Source organism: Carcharodon carcharias, chromosome 28, assembly GCF_017639515.1.
Source record: "Carcharodon carcharias isolate sCarCar2 chromosome 28, sCarCar2.pri, whole genome shotgun sequence".
Classification (NCBI taxonomy): Eukaryota; Metazoa; Chordata; class Chondrichthyes; order Lamniformes; family Lamnidae; genus Carcharodon; species Carcharodon carcharias.
Window position 1 is genome coordinate 38,033,788 of NC_054494.1, and position 15,753 is coordinate 38,049,540.

Sequence of the window (15,753 nt, forward strand, 5' to 3'; positions counted from 1 at the left end):
AAACTTTGGGTTCAATTCAATGATTGGATATGTAAAGAATAATGATGTGAAGGATTGTGATGGTGGCTGCTTCCAAATCTGATGAAAATGTCTGCTGCATACCTAGTACAGAAGTGCAATCTGAAGCAGTACCAGGGGACAACTGGAGGTGAGACATCAACATTCATGGGAAATGGAAGAGGCATAAGCCCCAGAGTTTTCTGGAATTGCATGCTCAACTGCATTGTTCAGTGGTTTTCAGAATGAGACTATTGATCCTGAGCCAGATTCATCGGTAGGATTGATTGGCACTGGCAACAACACATCAGTTCAGTTGATGAACTGCGGGATGTAAATCTGTCCTGATGCCTAATATGTCAGAGGATAAAGCTGACACCTGTCAAACTTGTCCCTGGATGTGAATCCAAAGCTTACCATTAAATGAAGCTGTCTCCAGCTGCATTGAAAGTCACCCAACAGCTTCAGGAGAGGAAAGGAAGGTTAAAAAACTCTGTCCTATCAAGTCAGCCAAAGAGAGTTGAGCAAAGACCCTTAAATATATATAGAATCATAGAAACCCATAAAACAGAAGGAGGCCATTCAGCCCATAGTGCCTGTGCTGGCTTTTAGAAAGAGGACTTGTCTTTAGATCTGTATCCACACTTTTTGTCCATAACCCTGCAAGCAAAATACCTGAGAAGTTCACCTTTAGAATGGCAACTGGAATTCTTGCACCTGCACTTCTCTTCGAATCATAGAATGATACAGCACAGGAGGTCCATTCAGCCCATTGATCAGCTCTTTGAAAGAAGTAATCAATTAATCCCACTTCTTGCTCTGTCCCTGTAGGCCTGAAAAAATTTCCTTTTCAGAAATATCTCCAATTCTCTTTTGAACGTTAAGCCATAAATGCCAGCTGTGGTTTGATGGGTAACACTCTTGCCTCTGAGTCAGTGGGCTGTGGGTTCAAGTCCCACTTTACAGACTTGGGCACAAAAATTCAGGCTAATGCTCTGAGGGAGTGCTGCATTGTTGGAAGTGCCATCTTTTGGATGAAATGTTAACCTTACAAAGATCCCTTGATGCTATTTCGAAGAGGAGGGGTGCTCTCCCCTCCAGTGTCCTGGCCAATATTTATCCCTCAATCAACACCACAAAAGCAGATGCAGTTCCAAAGAAGGGTCATTTTGGGCTCAAAACATTAACTCTGTTTCTCTCTCCACAGATGCTGCCGGACCTGCTGAGGTTTTCCGACACTTTCTGTTTTTATTTCAGATATCCAGCATCTGCAGTATTTTGCTTTTATTACACAAAAGCAGATTATCTAGCTATTTTCACTATGACGTTTGTGGGAGCTTGCTGCGTGTAAATTGGCTGCTAAATTTCCTACAGTGTAACAGTAACTACACTTCAAAAAGTACTTCACTAACGGTGAAGCACTATGGGGTGTCCTGAGCTCCTGAAAGGTGTTATTCATATTTCTATTGAATCTGCTTGTATTGAATCTTGGTGGCAGTGCATTCCAGATGATAACAACTCATCGACTATAAATAACAAACTCTCTTCACCTTCCCCCTGGTTCTTCTGCCAATTATCTTAAACCCATGCCCTCCAATTTTATTAAATCCATGCCCTCTGATTACTGATCCTAGTGGACATGGCTCACCTTGAAATCTGGGAATAAAGCAATGGAGTCTTCATCTATGATTTCAATCTGCAACCGCTGACAACTAGGCAAAAACTAATTTATTATTTTAAGAAATACAGCCTTACTTGGTTGTTAACGATTATTTGGTTTACATAATTCAATATAAGCACAGATCCCAAATAACAATGACAGAATCTAATCAGATATTTCATTCATGACTCCCAGAATGTGATTCAGATACAGCGAACAGTCCGGAGTGTATTTTAAATCTACAACATATTGAAACAAGAGATCACATTATAAACAGTAAATATAAAGCCCCAAGTCTTTAATTCTTTCCCAGGATTTGGGTGTGGTTGGCATTTATTGCTCATCCCTTGTTGCTCTGGGTACTCTTCACTAACTTGCTTGTGCAACTTCAGAAAGCAGTTAAGAATCAAGTACATTAATGTGAGACTGGAGTCACATGTATTGAATAGTGTTACATAGTGCTTGTGAGGTCTTGTGTGCAGTGAGTAGTGTCCCTACCTCTGAGTTATGAAGCTCTAGGTTCAAATCCCAACCCAAGACTTGAGGCCTAAGGAAGGTGTGTTTATAATTCCAGCATACATGAATGGCAGGTGGTAAGAGCAGGAGAGATTCCTGGTCAGCTGTGTAATGGAGAGGAGGCTGGGGTCTCTCTTGTAGCTTCTGACTATGTGTGCATGTTGCTATGGAAACTTGGATTCCTTGAGTGATCTGTAACACAGCTTTGAGTGCAGAAACAGGACATTTGGCCCAACAGGGTCATGTCAGTATTTATGCTCCACATGAGCTTTTTCCTACCCTACTTCATCCAACCCCATCAGCATATCCCCTCTCTTTCTTTCTCATTCCAGATTCCCCTATGCTGGTCCCATCTCCGGCTCCATGTAGTAGTGAGTTCCACATTCTCACTGTTCTGTGGGTAAAAAAGTTTCACCTGAATTCCTTGTTGGATTTATTAATGACTCATATTTGGCCCCTAGTTTTGGTCTTCCCTGTAAACAAATAAAATCTTCTCTAGATCCACCCTCTCACAATCTTAAAAACCTCTGTCATATCACTCTCCTGTCTTTTTTCTAGAGAGAGGAGCTGGATGGGGATAACCTTTCAGTTTGATATATCCCAGACCAGGTGAAGACAGTGTGTTTCCTTCTCTAAAGTACATTAGAGAACCAGTTGGGGTTCTTATGCCAATCCAACAGTTTCAGGGACACTTTTATTGAACTTCACTACCTTTTTAGAAAACGGGATTCAAATTTTAAAGCAGCCCTGATGGGATTAATACACACATTCTCACATGGTGACCATGACAACTATCATTGATGTTGTAAAAACCATCTAGTTCACTAATGTCCTTCAGGGAGGAAAACCTGCTGTCCTTACTCAGTCTGGCCTACATGTGACTCCAGACCCACAACAATGTGGTTGACCCTTAACTGCCCTCTGAAATGGCCTAGCAAGCCACTCAGTTCAAGGGGTAATTAGGGATGGGCAACAAATGCTGGCTTTGCCAGCGATGCCCACATCCCATGAACGAATATGAAAAATATTATTATTACATGCATCACATAGACACATTACTAGTCAAAGCCTCTGGAAAACTACTCCAGCAGACTTGATGACTAAGAAAGATGTGTTCATAACATGGTCAAACAGGCAGGCGGTAAGAGCAGGAGAGGTTTCTGGTTGGCTTTGTGATGCTGGAGCCTCGACCAACACCATCTATTGCTTCATACTACAACATAGATGGGAAAAAAGAGCATGTTGCCAGAGCAACTCAGACTCCCTGAGTAAACTGGAACTCCCCACCACTGTGCAGACAAATGTCACCAGATGATTGATCTTATGGTGGTGCTGACTGCCTGACTAGATCCTTAGCATCATCAGTGATTCAATGGCTAGCACCCCCACCTCACAGTTTGAAGGTTGTAGCTTCAAGTCACACTCCAGACATTTGAACACATACTCCAAGCTGGCACCCCAGTGCTAAATTGTTGAAGGCTCCACTTGCTTCTCTCAGATGGATGTAAACATCCAGTGGCAACATTAGCAAAAGTTATCCCAGGCGTCCTGTCCAATGTTTAACACTGAACAGATACTGCAGTCATTGTCACGTGACTAGTTCTTATGTTCTTACGCAAAGTGAAGGTTAATACTCTTCATTGGTGTACTGCAGCAGCAAGTAAAACTTGGCTCTCAATACTTATGACTAACCCTTCCCACAATAAATAGTTTTCAAGGCATTGATTCTTTAATACCTTATATCAGGCCAATTGCCAAACATTGAGGTAATATTAGATCCTGCCTGACATGCTCATCAGTTATCCAGATTGCTGTCTGAGTCACACACTGAATGTATTCAGCTGAGTTTTTCTAAAGATCAGTCCACTGTTAGTAAAGTCATTTTTAAGTCAGATAATGGTATGGTAGAGCATATCCTGCATACCTGCCTGTATAAAGGTTAGGAAAACCTTTAACAGCAATGGGTCTATAATGAAACATAGGAGCATGGAAACAAGAGGAGGCCATTCAGCCCTTTGAGCTTGCTCCACCTTTCAGTTAGATCTTGACTGATCAACTCCATCTACCTGCCTTGGTGCTGTTACCTTTAATACCCTTGACCAACAAAAACCTATCAATCTCAGTTTTGACATTTTATGTTACATAAGATCATAAGAATATCAGAAGTAAGAACAGGATTAGGCCATTCAGCCTCTCAAGCCTGCAACACCTTTCAATAAGATCATGGCTGATCTGATTGTGTCCTTAACTCCACACTCATGCCCACTTCCCCTCAGCCCCCATCCTCAATAGCTTTTTGGGAGAGAGAGTTCTAGATTTCTACAACACTTTATCTGGAAAAGTATTTCCTGACAACACCCCTGAATGGCCCAGCTCCAATTTTAAGGTTATACCCTATTGTTGTGGAGCCTGCCGTCGGAGGAAATAGCTTCTCTTCCTATTCACCTTATCAAATTCTTTAATCATCTTATGTACCTCAATTAGATTACCCCTTAATCTTCTACAAGCCTAGTCTATGAAACTTCTTCTGATAATGTGAGTTTTGGAAACACGTCTGCAAGCATGAGCACACGCTAATTAGGAGGGAAGAAGGAGAAAGCAGTAATGTGCGGGGAGCTGAAAACCAAATTAAATGAAAGGGTTCTGAAAGCAGTGTCATGATTATTGCTCTTCAGGCAGCCCTAAATGATCAGGATTTATTGAACTCAGTTTCGCAACTTGCCATAGTGGGATGATGAACTCTCATGAAAACAGTGTTGCTAATCCAATGCCATCGATTACTGGGGTACCCTGCCTATGAAAGCACAGGCTGAAAAAAACTCATTGAGGCATAACACAAGTGCGAAACCAGACCTTGCTGTCTAGTTAGCATTACAAGAAAACAACTTGTATTTATATAGTGCCTTTAATGCAGTAAAACATCTTCGGTCGCTTCACAGGCACCAAACAAACTTTGACACCGAGGAGATAGAGGGGCAGGTGACGAAATACATGGTCTAAAGAAGAAGAGTCATACGGACTGGAAACGTTAACTCGGCTTCTCTCTCCACAGGTGCTGCTAGACCTGCTGGGTTTTTCCAGTACTTCCTGATTCTATTTCGGATTTCCAGCATCCGCAGTACTTTGTTTTTACTTGTTCTAAGGGGTAGGTTTTAAAGGACGGCTTAAAGAGAGATAGAGAGTCGGAGGGGTATGCCAGAGAATTCCAGGGGTTAGGGTCCAAGCAACTGTAGGCGCGTCTGTGGAGTCATTAAAATATTGGACACACAAAGAGGTCAGAATTCAAGGAGCACCGATATCCCAGTGGGGTTGCGGGGATTTGGGAGATTACAGAGATAGGGAGGGTTGAGGCCATGGAGCGATTTGAAAACAGGAATGAGAATTTTAAAATCGAGGCCTTAATTGCTTCACTGGGAGACTGTGTAGATCAGCGAGAACAGGACTGATGGGTGAATGGGACTCTTGACAAAATGGGCAATCACAGCCATACCCAACAGTTTTACTGACAGTCAGGAACCATCCAAGAGTCTATTTTTTTCTGATTGGGATGGGAAGGCAGTGCCTCAAGAGGCTGGGCATATCGGATGACATGGCAAGAGTGTGGAGATGGGGGCAGTTGGAGACAGGCATCCTGGTCATGAACCCATGAACCCATGTTGGCAACCCTACCCTACATAGCTCGGTCCCATTTACAGTTTCCTCATTACGTATCTTGTCCACTCAATGCATTCCCCTGTTTACAGGGGCAGATACCTTATACTAAGTAAAATGTGTCCTTGAATGTAAAAGGTACTTTCTGTACATCTTTTATATATAATAGTATTTTGATGCCCTCTGTTAACAGGGACACAGTTTAAAAATTAGGGGTCTCCCAACTAAGACAGAGTTGAGGAGATTTCTCTTTCTCTCAGAGGGTTGTTAGTCTATGAAATTCTCCTCCCGCAAGAGAGCAGTGGAGTTGGGTCATTGAATATATTCAAAGCTGAGTTAGATTTTTGATCAACAAGGGAGTCAAGGATTACGGTGAGAAAACAGGAAAGTGAAGTTGAGACCACAATCAGATCAGTCATGATTTTATCAAGTGGCTGAGCAGGCTTGAAGGGCTGAATGGCCTATTCCTGCACCAATTTTTGTGTACTTGTGTTCTTGTGGAGCTCAAAATTCTTCCAACTGTGTTTTGAAGCAACAACATGCATTGACATAGTGCTTTCAAAATGGGAGAGTGTCCCAACATTTTCATTTTCATCCGCAAGTATGAATTAGTGTAGCAAGGCACTTCTCATGCAAGGCACACATCAGCCCAGACATGCCGCTGAATTATGATGGACAAAATGAGCTTGTCACTTACCTGCCGAAGTTATAATTGAGTACGAACTTGCTCACCAGAAGCCAAGTAGCAGTTCATTTTTTATTCACACTGTCATGGATTAGTAGATCTCCAGATCTTACTCTAAGTGAAAGCATTAATAATTAACAGGAGTTTGAACATGTCAGAATACAAATTGAATTAAGGCTTCATGCTGACGTATATGTCTGGTATCTTCCACATTCATCCCAGTTGGTATAATTAGCTAATGCTAGTCAGATAAAATCTGAACTTCACACTCAATAACAAGCTGTCACAGCTTTAGGGATGACTTTTGTGAGGAGCAGATTTAAAAAAACTCAATGATTCTCTAGCCTGAAGTGACAAGTTATGAATTGATTCTTACTGCTGAATTTTTCTCTTTTTTTTGCTTGTCTAGATGAGGGATATCACTGTTGGAGAGTGGAACTCTCTCCCATCCTGTGCAGCCTGTATCTACATCAGGCAAGATACGTCTATATTTCATTTAAGGCAATAACAACAACATCATGTACTGAGATGTTTCATAGAGGTGTGAGTTAACTGGGGGACCCAAAGAATTACATAGAGTGAACTGCAGAGAAACAGGCCATTCAGCCCAACTGGTACAAACTGGTGTTTATACTCCACACAACTCTCCTTCCACCCTTCTTCATCTCAGCCCATCAGCATATCCTTCTATTCCTTTCTTCCTCATGTGTTAATCTGACTGGATTGCTTCACAGAGAGCCAGAAAGGACTCAAGAGGGCCAATAGCCTCCTTTTTTGCCATGATGACTCTTATCTAGATTCCCCATAAATGCATTTTTTTTTTCTCTCCCTTGTCTCCTACTCAGCGTCCTTACCCCATCCCACTCCCTCCGGTTCCTTATTCATCTCTCTCCATTTCCTATGCCCAGTCTTCACTTTCAATCCTCACTCCCTTTTCTTTCATTTTCTTTCCCCTCTCGGTTTTGCTAGCTATTTCCCTACCATGACCATTGTTGACACTGGGTCAAAGAGATGGGTTTAGTGGGGGGCCTTAAAGGAGGAAAACGCATGGCAGATGTTTTGGGGAGTGAATTTCAGACAGTGGGAACCAGAGCACAACTGGGGGAAAGGGAGGGGCGGGGGGGGGGGGGGGGGGGGGGGGGGGGGGGGGGGGGGGGGGGGTGGGGGGGTGACACACAAGAGGTCAGAGTCAGAGGAACAGAGAGTTTGGTGATGTTGTCAGAGTGGAGAGGGTCACAGAGATTTGGAGGGGGTTCAGAAGGAGCACTGGGAGAGTTAGCTACACAAATGGTGACTTCTGTTCTCCCAGATGTGACATTCCAGCATGAACCAGGCTCATTTTCATCAGCTGTCACGTAAGGTGAACAAATCAGATGGCCTCTTCATGGTTTAGTCTTGGGTTTGGCTAAATCAGCCAGGATACATAGAATTTCCAGGATGACTGTCTCTAACTGCTTGCCTGTGTTGCAAGCTTTGATGCATTTCCAGCCACCTTGTTTGCCAGAGGTAATCTGAAACTTGCAACCCTCATAGATTGGGCAGGAGTCTCCCAGGTTGGATGGTCAGTCTCCTGGGTGCTGATGACCCAGAAGATAAGTTCCACCCTGTATTGGTCTGACGAGCTATCAGCTCCCATGCCTCACCATCCAAGGCCTCACCATCCAAGCTTTCTCCGATTAAGCAATTCCTATTCCTTGTTGTGCTTGCTGCCCTTGAGTCCATCAAAGAGATGGTTTGCTGCATTTCCTGTGGAGTTATGGCAGCAAAACAGGGCACTTGTTATACCTGCAGCAACTTGCATTGCTTGCTTGATTTCATTGGTGCAGGATTAAGCCATTTAGCCATTCAGGCTTGTTCTGCCATGCAAATAGATCATGGCTAACCTGCAACCTAACTCTATATACCTGTCTTTGCCCCTATCCCTTAATAACTTTGGATAATCGAAATTCATCAACCTCAGGTTTAAAATTAGAATTGATTCCGCATCAACTGTCATTTGTGAAAGAGAGTTCCAAACTTCCATCACTTCTGCATGGAAAAGTTTTAATTCCTTCCCTCTTCTAGTCAGCCTGTGGCTGGCAAGTTCCAAAACAATTCTTCCCCATTAAAAATATCTTGTTAGTGGGGAACAGTTTTGGAAATGTACAGGATTTTTTAAAAAACAAACATCCTCGCTCTCACTGTTTCTCAATGTGCAGGAGGTGTTTGGTGCTTTTGCAACTTATTGCAGAGTAAAGTTCCAGTTTATTTATTAGGGAATGTGAGAAAGAACGTTTTTAATGTGATAGAGATCTAGAGCTTATTGCCCATAAGACTTGTGGAATCGGAGACAATCAACAATTTCAAAAGGAAGTTGGATAGGCACTTGAGGGAAATAAACTTTCAGGGAATAGGGCTGGGAAATGGGACTGACTGGATTTCTCCACAGAGGGTTTTCATGGACTCAATGATGGAAAGAATGGCCTCCTTCTGTGCATAACATCTCAGAACTGCACCAAATGTTATGTGGCCAAACACCTAGGAATTGCTTCAACGACAGTTTGTATCCCCATCCACAACCAATGGACCTGGCACAGGGACTATTCCTTCCTTCAACCTGATCTGTCAGTTAGAAATTCATTTGTTGGGTAATTACTTTAAAGTAAAGTAATTACTTTAGGACCTCGTTTTGGCTACACAATCTGATTTTTTTTTGTCAGCACTGGCTTCTTTGGGGGAGGTTTTATGACTTTCCTAAGCCAATCTGTGCAAAATTACATCTCACAATCCAGTCACACACGGCACTGTATTCAGTGGAGCAAGTGGTTATTACAGCATTTTCCCTTTCCATTTTATCAATTATATAAATGTGGTAACTATGGTTTGATCTAATGTGTAGTATATCTTTAAGAAGGATGTTATAAAGGAAGATCACATGATCTTGTGTAACCAATAGTGGAATGGCATGGGCTAACTCTGTAGTTAATTGGAAACCAGGGTCTGCAAGTGAGCAACAGAAGTGTGTAGATAGAGTTTGGTGTAGAAGCACCTGAGTACCTTGTAAATAAACAGAATGTGTGTTCCACGTAAGAAGTGTCTGCAGAACTACTCGATCTAAAGCACCAACTCGGTCGCCCCACAACAAGTGTGCAAGGGGGACTCACAAGTCACAACAGTAAGATATTGGGTGGAGGGGGGTGGAGGGGGGGGGAATCTTACATTTCCTTACATCACAGCACATTAATTAGACACTATGTTTTTGCAGAAATAAACTGCAATTGCTAGATTGTCACCCCTGAGCTCAAAAGGCTTGCATTTACATAATACCTTTCACAACCTGTGGACTTCGCAAAGCACTTTATGGAGCACTTTTGACGTGTAGTCACTTGTGATGCTGGGATTAAATTAAATAATAAGGCATTAAAGAATCAAGGGAACAAAATAGAAAGCAAACTTTGCATTAGTTAAGAAGAGATTTCAATAGGATGTGTAATTGTAGTTGGTCTCACTAAACAGCATTGTTTACATCCCACACAAAACACCAGCAAACATGTCCTGTCCTGGATCTGAGCTTGTTACAGCTGGGTCTTTGCAACGGTGATATTTGCGACAGGTGTTCCTGCTTTGCGGCAGCGGGTCAGCGTCCGCCCCGCCGGCGCAGCCCCTTTCCGGCAGCGGGGCGGGCGCAGGCGCAGGCGCAGTTGGAGCTGGAGCTGGAGCTGGGCGGCGATGGCGGCGGCCGGAGGGAATGTCCAGGCCCGGGTGGCCTGGCTGGTCAGCAGGCAGCACGGGCGGCCGGTGCTGAAGCCCAACAAGCCGCTGGTGCTGGCCGACAGGGTGGCGAACAGGAAGAGCCGGCTGGGAGGTGGGGGAAGCAGCAACAGGCCATTCGGCCCAGCAGCTCCATGCTAGCCCCGCTTTATCTGCACCCAAATCTCTTTTAGAGCATCCCCAGCCTCATCCTTTCTCCCTGAGGACCCAGCCCGGGCTCAGTGGGTGGCACTCTCTCTCCTCCTTGAGTCAGAGTCTTTTTGAGTCCTCATTTTTTTAAAAAAAAAAACCCCAGGTCGACACTCCGGGTGCGGTACCGAGGGAGTGCCGCACTGTCGGAGGTACCGTCTTTGTCTTGAGATGTTAAATTATGCCCCGTCTGCCGTCACAGGTGGACGTAAAAGATCCCACAGCCACAGGGAGTAGTTGAGGTGAATTGTGCAGATCCATTTGGGCAAGAATCCGAGGGAGAAGGGAATAGAGCGTTATGATGGTAGATTTGATGAGGCTTGTGTGGATGATGAATGCAGGCATGGACTGTTATGGGCCGAATGACCTGTTTCGGTGGCCCTTTTCCTATGTAATACTATTTCGAGAAGAGGATGAGACTTCTCCCTAGTGCTCTGGGGCTAATATTTATAACCCAACTGACATCAGTTTAAAAAAAACAGAACAGATTATCTGGTCATTTTATTACCATTTATGGGACATTACAGCAGCGTTTGTTTGGCTGTAAAGCACTTTGAGATGTCCTGAGGTCTCTATTTAAATTCAAGCTCTTTTTCTTATCTCTGGCAGTCTTCCATTGTTACTATAATCAAAATTTCGAACTTGATGCTACCTTCTGATGTACCATGTTTTTACTGTCTGTTCTCAAGCTGAGACTGGCTTATGGCTGTGAGCCCATCATCTACATTTCACCCTGTAAAATGGGCAGAATCTCAGCTGTTTATATGTTATAAAGTTTTCCTAGCTACTAACCTTGCCAATGTTTTAATGATTCACAGAGGCAACATGTATCACGGAGATGTCGGTGATGATGGCTTGCTGGAAACAAAATGAGTTCAGTGAGAGACCCTGCACCAAAGAGATCCAGGCATTCTATACGTGCACAGCCAAAGCAGAGGTAAACAATTTTTTCATTCATTCGTGGGACGTGGGCGTTGTTGACAAGGTCAGCATTTGTTACCATTCCAAATTGCCCTTTTTTGAGAGTAGTTATGGATCAACCACATTGCCGTGGGTCTGGGTACAAGTATAGCCCAGACCAGGTAAAGGATGGCAGGTTTCCTTCCATAAGGAGCATTAGTGAACCAAATGGGTTTTTATAACAATTGAAGACTGTTTCAAGGTCACCATTACTGAGACTAGCTTTCCAATCCAGATTTTGTTTTAATTAATTGAATTTAAGTTCCACTAGCTGCTGTGGTGTGATTTGAGCTGTGACCCCAGAGCATTCGCCTGCGCCTTTAGATTATAAATATATAATAACAATATTGCAGAGTGAAATGTGTAATTATGGGTATAGAAGTGTAGAGAATGATGGTGCAACAGTGCAGTATAACATCAGAAAATTTAACACTGAAAATTCTAACCACATGATGCCCAGTAACATTACCACTACACCCTTATCATGCTGGAACTGTAGATAATGTTGGTATATTTATGGGAAAGACAAAATGTATTGGGAAAACAATGGCTATAATTGCCAATTTCACAAGAATGCTGATGGGAAAGGTGGTTGTGGGGGAGGTGGAGAAAGACTTAATCAATCTAGATTTCCTTCAGTCTCCACATGTCTTATCTTTGTGGAGGGAAAGGGTGAGCTGCCACATGAAACAGGAGAGAAATGTAATAGGAGCATTAAATGTGAAAGAACCAATAGGGAGAGGGAGGAACACCTATCGCATGCCAAACTTTTTCTTGTGCCCTGCGTGGGATTTTGAGAAGCCTATCTGCCTCAGATTTGGGAACATGCTCCAACTCTTAGTTAGACAGGAGCTTTAGAATGAGTTAGAGTAACTGACAGTAACTCTTGTGAAGAAGGCAGGTTCAACTGAGGCATCACAAACAATGAATGCATTTAACATACAACAAAGCACAATGTGCATTCTATTTAGTCAAGTCCACGAGTTATGTAAATATGCTATCTCACTGAAATCTGTCTGGCAATTTCACTATATTTTTAGCTTTAAAAGATCTTTTTAAAGAAATGGAGAATCTTGGATGAGATTGTGGAATGACATGACAGTTACTGCACAGTAATTTTGCACTTTGTCCAGCCTGTGACATTCGATTCCGTGTAATGGATTAGAATGCAGCTTCAATTGAAGACGCTTCAGTTTATTTTTTTTGGAGATTTTGGGTGGCCTTCTCATGGATTTCATTTAAACATTTGTTGGGATTTCTTCTCTTTGTTAGAGTTTCAGTGTTTGAAGAACGCTGGCAGTAATGGGTTGTTTAGGGTTACTTGTGACTTTTGATTGCCATCAATTCCAATACATTACTGCTGAGGCCTCACTCACCAAATCCATTGCTTTCTGTGGCACTGCTTTCACAAGCAAAAGTTGAAGCTTCATCTCAGGCATTCCAGTTGTACAGATCAAAGCTACCAGTGTTGTTATCTCAAATGGCTAGCGGTGAGAAGGGCCATCCCCGGCAGGTCCTTCCTGTATGCTCGCGGTCTCATCTCTGCGTGTTTCTCTCGACACAGCTGAGGTGGGAAGAAACCATTGCCCAACTCCTTCTGGGACGTGCCTTTATGAAGCAGGTTTGGAAAGAGATGCAGGAGTTTTTGTCGAGGTTCATCCTGAGCAGTTCTGTAACACAGGACTCTGCTCTCCGGGCTGTTCCTAGGGATGCACTCCGAGGCAAACATCAGTTACTCCTGGAGGATCATCAACTCAGTGAAAGACGTTATTTGCTCTGCCTGAAACTTCTTGTTCCTCCAGTGCAAAGAACTATGTTGATGACGGAGTCTGCAGAGTGGCACAATCCAATGTCCAGGACCATGTGCTGAGGGATGCACTAAAGCTTGGGGCAGCTGCAAAGGCTCAGTGGGGAAAGGCCACCATCTAAGGCCTTTCCACCATAGTATACTGAGGGGCTGGAAATTGTGTAAAGGCCTTTGGGCTTTATGGTAAATATAAGCTATAATTGTAAGTGTAATGACACATACTGTTGAAGGGGACTGATCTTGTTTCTATTTTATTTGAGGTCAACTTTGAACTGTCATATAATGTACTTCTATAAATTTAACAAATGAAGTCTATTTTTGGGAAACGAAATGTAGTCATCCTGATGTCTGAATAGGAATTTCTATCTCGCAGGCTGAGCGGAAAGCAAGAGCAAATTTGGACAAGGTGGGACAAACCGGTACTTTGACTCCCAAGCAAGCCACAAAGTTGCTCCAGAGATATCCTAACAAAAAGCAAGTGACATAAAATCCTCTTCTGAAGCATGTATAAGAACTACTTAGATTCAAAAGGCTGCTGTCTACCTCTTCAGCCTATCTGAAGGACTTGTTTCTGGTGGATACAACTTCTGTGAAAATTGTATGAATATAATGTCCAACAATAACAGTAGAAATCTGATAGACAATGCCCTTGGCTATGATACACAAATGTTCAAGAAAATGGGTCTTACTGAATAAAAATTATGGTAATTTATTGTATTTTGTGAAATACATGTCAAAATGTTTCATATCTGGAAGTTGTTGAATGCACAAGAGGATTAATTTTTAATTTATCTTTGCTGTTATTGTGCCTTTTGTGGGTTGTGTTGCATTTTATTCTCTCTCCTTGGGTCTACTACGCCACACATAATTCCCATTTGTGAAGATCCCATCCCATGTCTCTTATCTGTGCCTTTCTTTAACTAGATGTGAGGAGGTGCACTAGTGCAGTTTGGGCTGATTCTGCTTCCTTCCCTATAGTGCACCATCCCTTTATCCACAGCTTTCCCAGTGGTGGCAGTGTCTGAGGTCCGGAATTCCATTGTGGGATTTTCCAACTCAAACCCATCTTGCACCTCTCCAGCTGATGCTGTTTTCAATGGATCAGCCAGCAGTGTTTCCAACCAATTTCATCTAGCAAAGTCAAAATCACTCACTTTTGGGAAGGTCTATCAGTTTGTATATGAAAGAACAAGTTTGGGGAGTTGCACTTTTTCAATTGTTTGCAAATAGTCAACTATTGCTAAGACAGCAGTGAAATAAGCCTTCCTGAGGTGTTATTCAATATTGTCACAGAATTGTATAAAATCATACCAAACCCTCTGTAATCACAGAAGAAAGCATCTTGTATTACTGTGCTCCATTTGACTCGGTCTAATAAATGAATTCCAGTACTTACTGTACTTACAACCAATAAGCCAGCAGTGATTTTGTTACATAGTGCGGAAGTATTTTGTGGATGTTTTCAATAACATTACATTGTAACGCCAGTTTCTCCTCACTGATGTATTAGAATCTTAATTAATTTTTGTCTTCTTGAACATGGTAAATTGTTCGACTATCTGTCAAATATCAACGAGGGAGATTGTTGTATCCACAGCTTTTCCCTGCCCTCCCTATTAAACATAAATGATCTGTGTTTATCACATAATTCTAATTTCAAGTAGATGGTCTCGTAAGTGGGAGATGGCGAGTTGTTGGACTTGGTGTCAATGTTAACACAGGTGTGATTTGTTGAGACCCTACTCAGTAAGAATGAAAGTCCCTCTAGTCTTTCTTCAGCAATCAAGCTCCAGTGCATTGATAAAATGTCAGAATAGTTCTCTGTTGTAGCTGTTAAGTTGTTCAGAGCATAATAGTAAGGCTTCCTTCTGCTCAGGACCGTGTTGATTTACATCAGCCCTCTTGCTCCCCTGGAAGAGATGAGAAAGCACAGGCATTTCACCATCACCTTCTCAAGGGCAATTAGGGATGGACAATAAATGTTGGCCTTGACAGCAATGCTGACATCCTATGAATGGACACAAAAGCCTTTAAATGGTTGGAAAACTATATTTACATTAAAAGACTTTGTTCTGATATTCAACAGTATAAACTGGAAATACTGAGCAGCATCTGTGGAGGGAGAAACAGTTAAGGCTTCAGATCACTGACCTTACATCAGAATTTTATGGACTATATGAAAGTTGTAGGGATCTGCCCATTTGATGAACTTTTAAAAGTTAAACATCATTCACCAAACACAAGCCCAACCTTCTAACTCATCTAGATCTTGTGCTTGTTGAACATCATAAATGCAGTTCTTGTGCATATCTTGGTATTGTCTGCAACCTCACAGATGATTCTCCCAACACCTGCATCCAAATTATTAATGTAAATTGTAAATAGCAAAAGTGCCAACATTGCCCTCCCATGTGACACTACTGATAATCAGTCTCCAAGCAGATCCGAATCCATTGATGACTAATTTTCAATCTACTCTGGGAGATTACCTATTGAGCTACAACACTGGCATCTACCCAGCAATATGAAAAACTGCCC

The 15,753-nt window shown here is 42.6% G+C and overlaps 1 protein-coding gene and 1 long non-coding RNA gene across 2 annotated transcripts in view; one reads left to right on the forward strand and one right to left on the reverse strand.

Annotated features, from left to right (window-relative positions):
* The window catches only part of LOC121270766, a 51,094-nt gene extending 44,488 nt beyond the window's left edge, over positions 1-6,606 (reverse strand). Inside the window, exon 1 of the long non-coding RNA XR_005941613.1 lies at positions 6,522-6,606. This is a non-coding gene — a long non-coding RNA (uncharacterized LOC121270766). The remainder of the gene's footprint in view (positions 1-6,521) is intronic.
* A 3,581-nt stretch (positions 6,607-10,187) lies between these two features.
* On the forward strand, positions 10,188-14,626 carry chchd1 (coiled-coil-helix-coiled-coil-helix domain containing 1). The gene is made up of 3 exons (XM_041176384.1): positions 10,188-10,353; positions 11,267-11,385; positions 13,589-14,626. Exons 1-3 carry the CDS (start codon positions 10,218-10,220, stop codon positions 13,700-13,702), a joined length of 369 nt encoding a protein of 122 aa, XP_041032318.1. The 5' UTR covers positions 10,188-10,217; the 3' UTR covers positions 13,703-14,626.
* Positions 14,627-15,753: the final 1,127 nt, after the last annotated feature.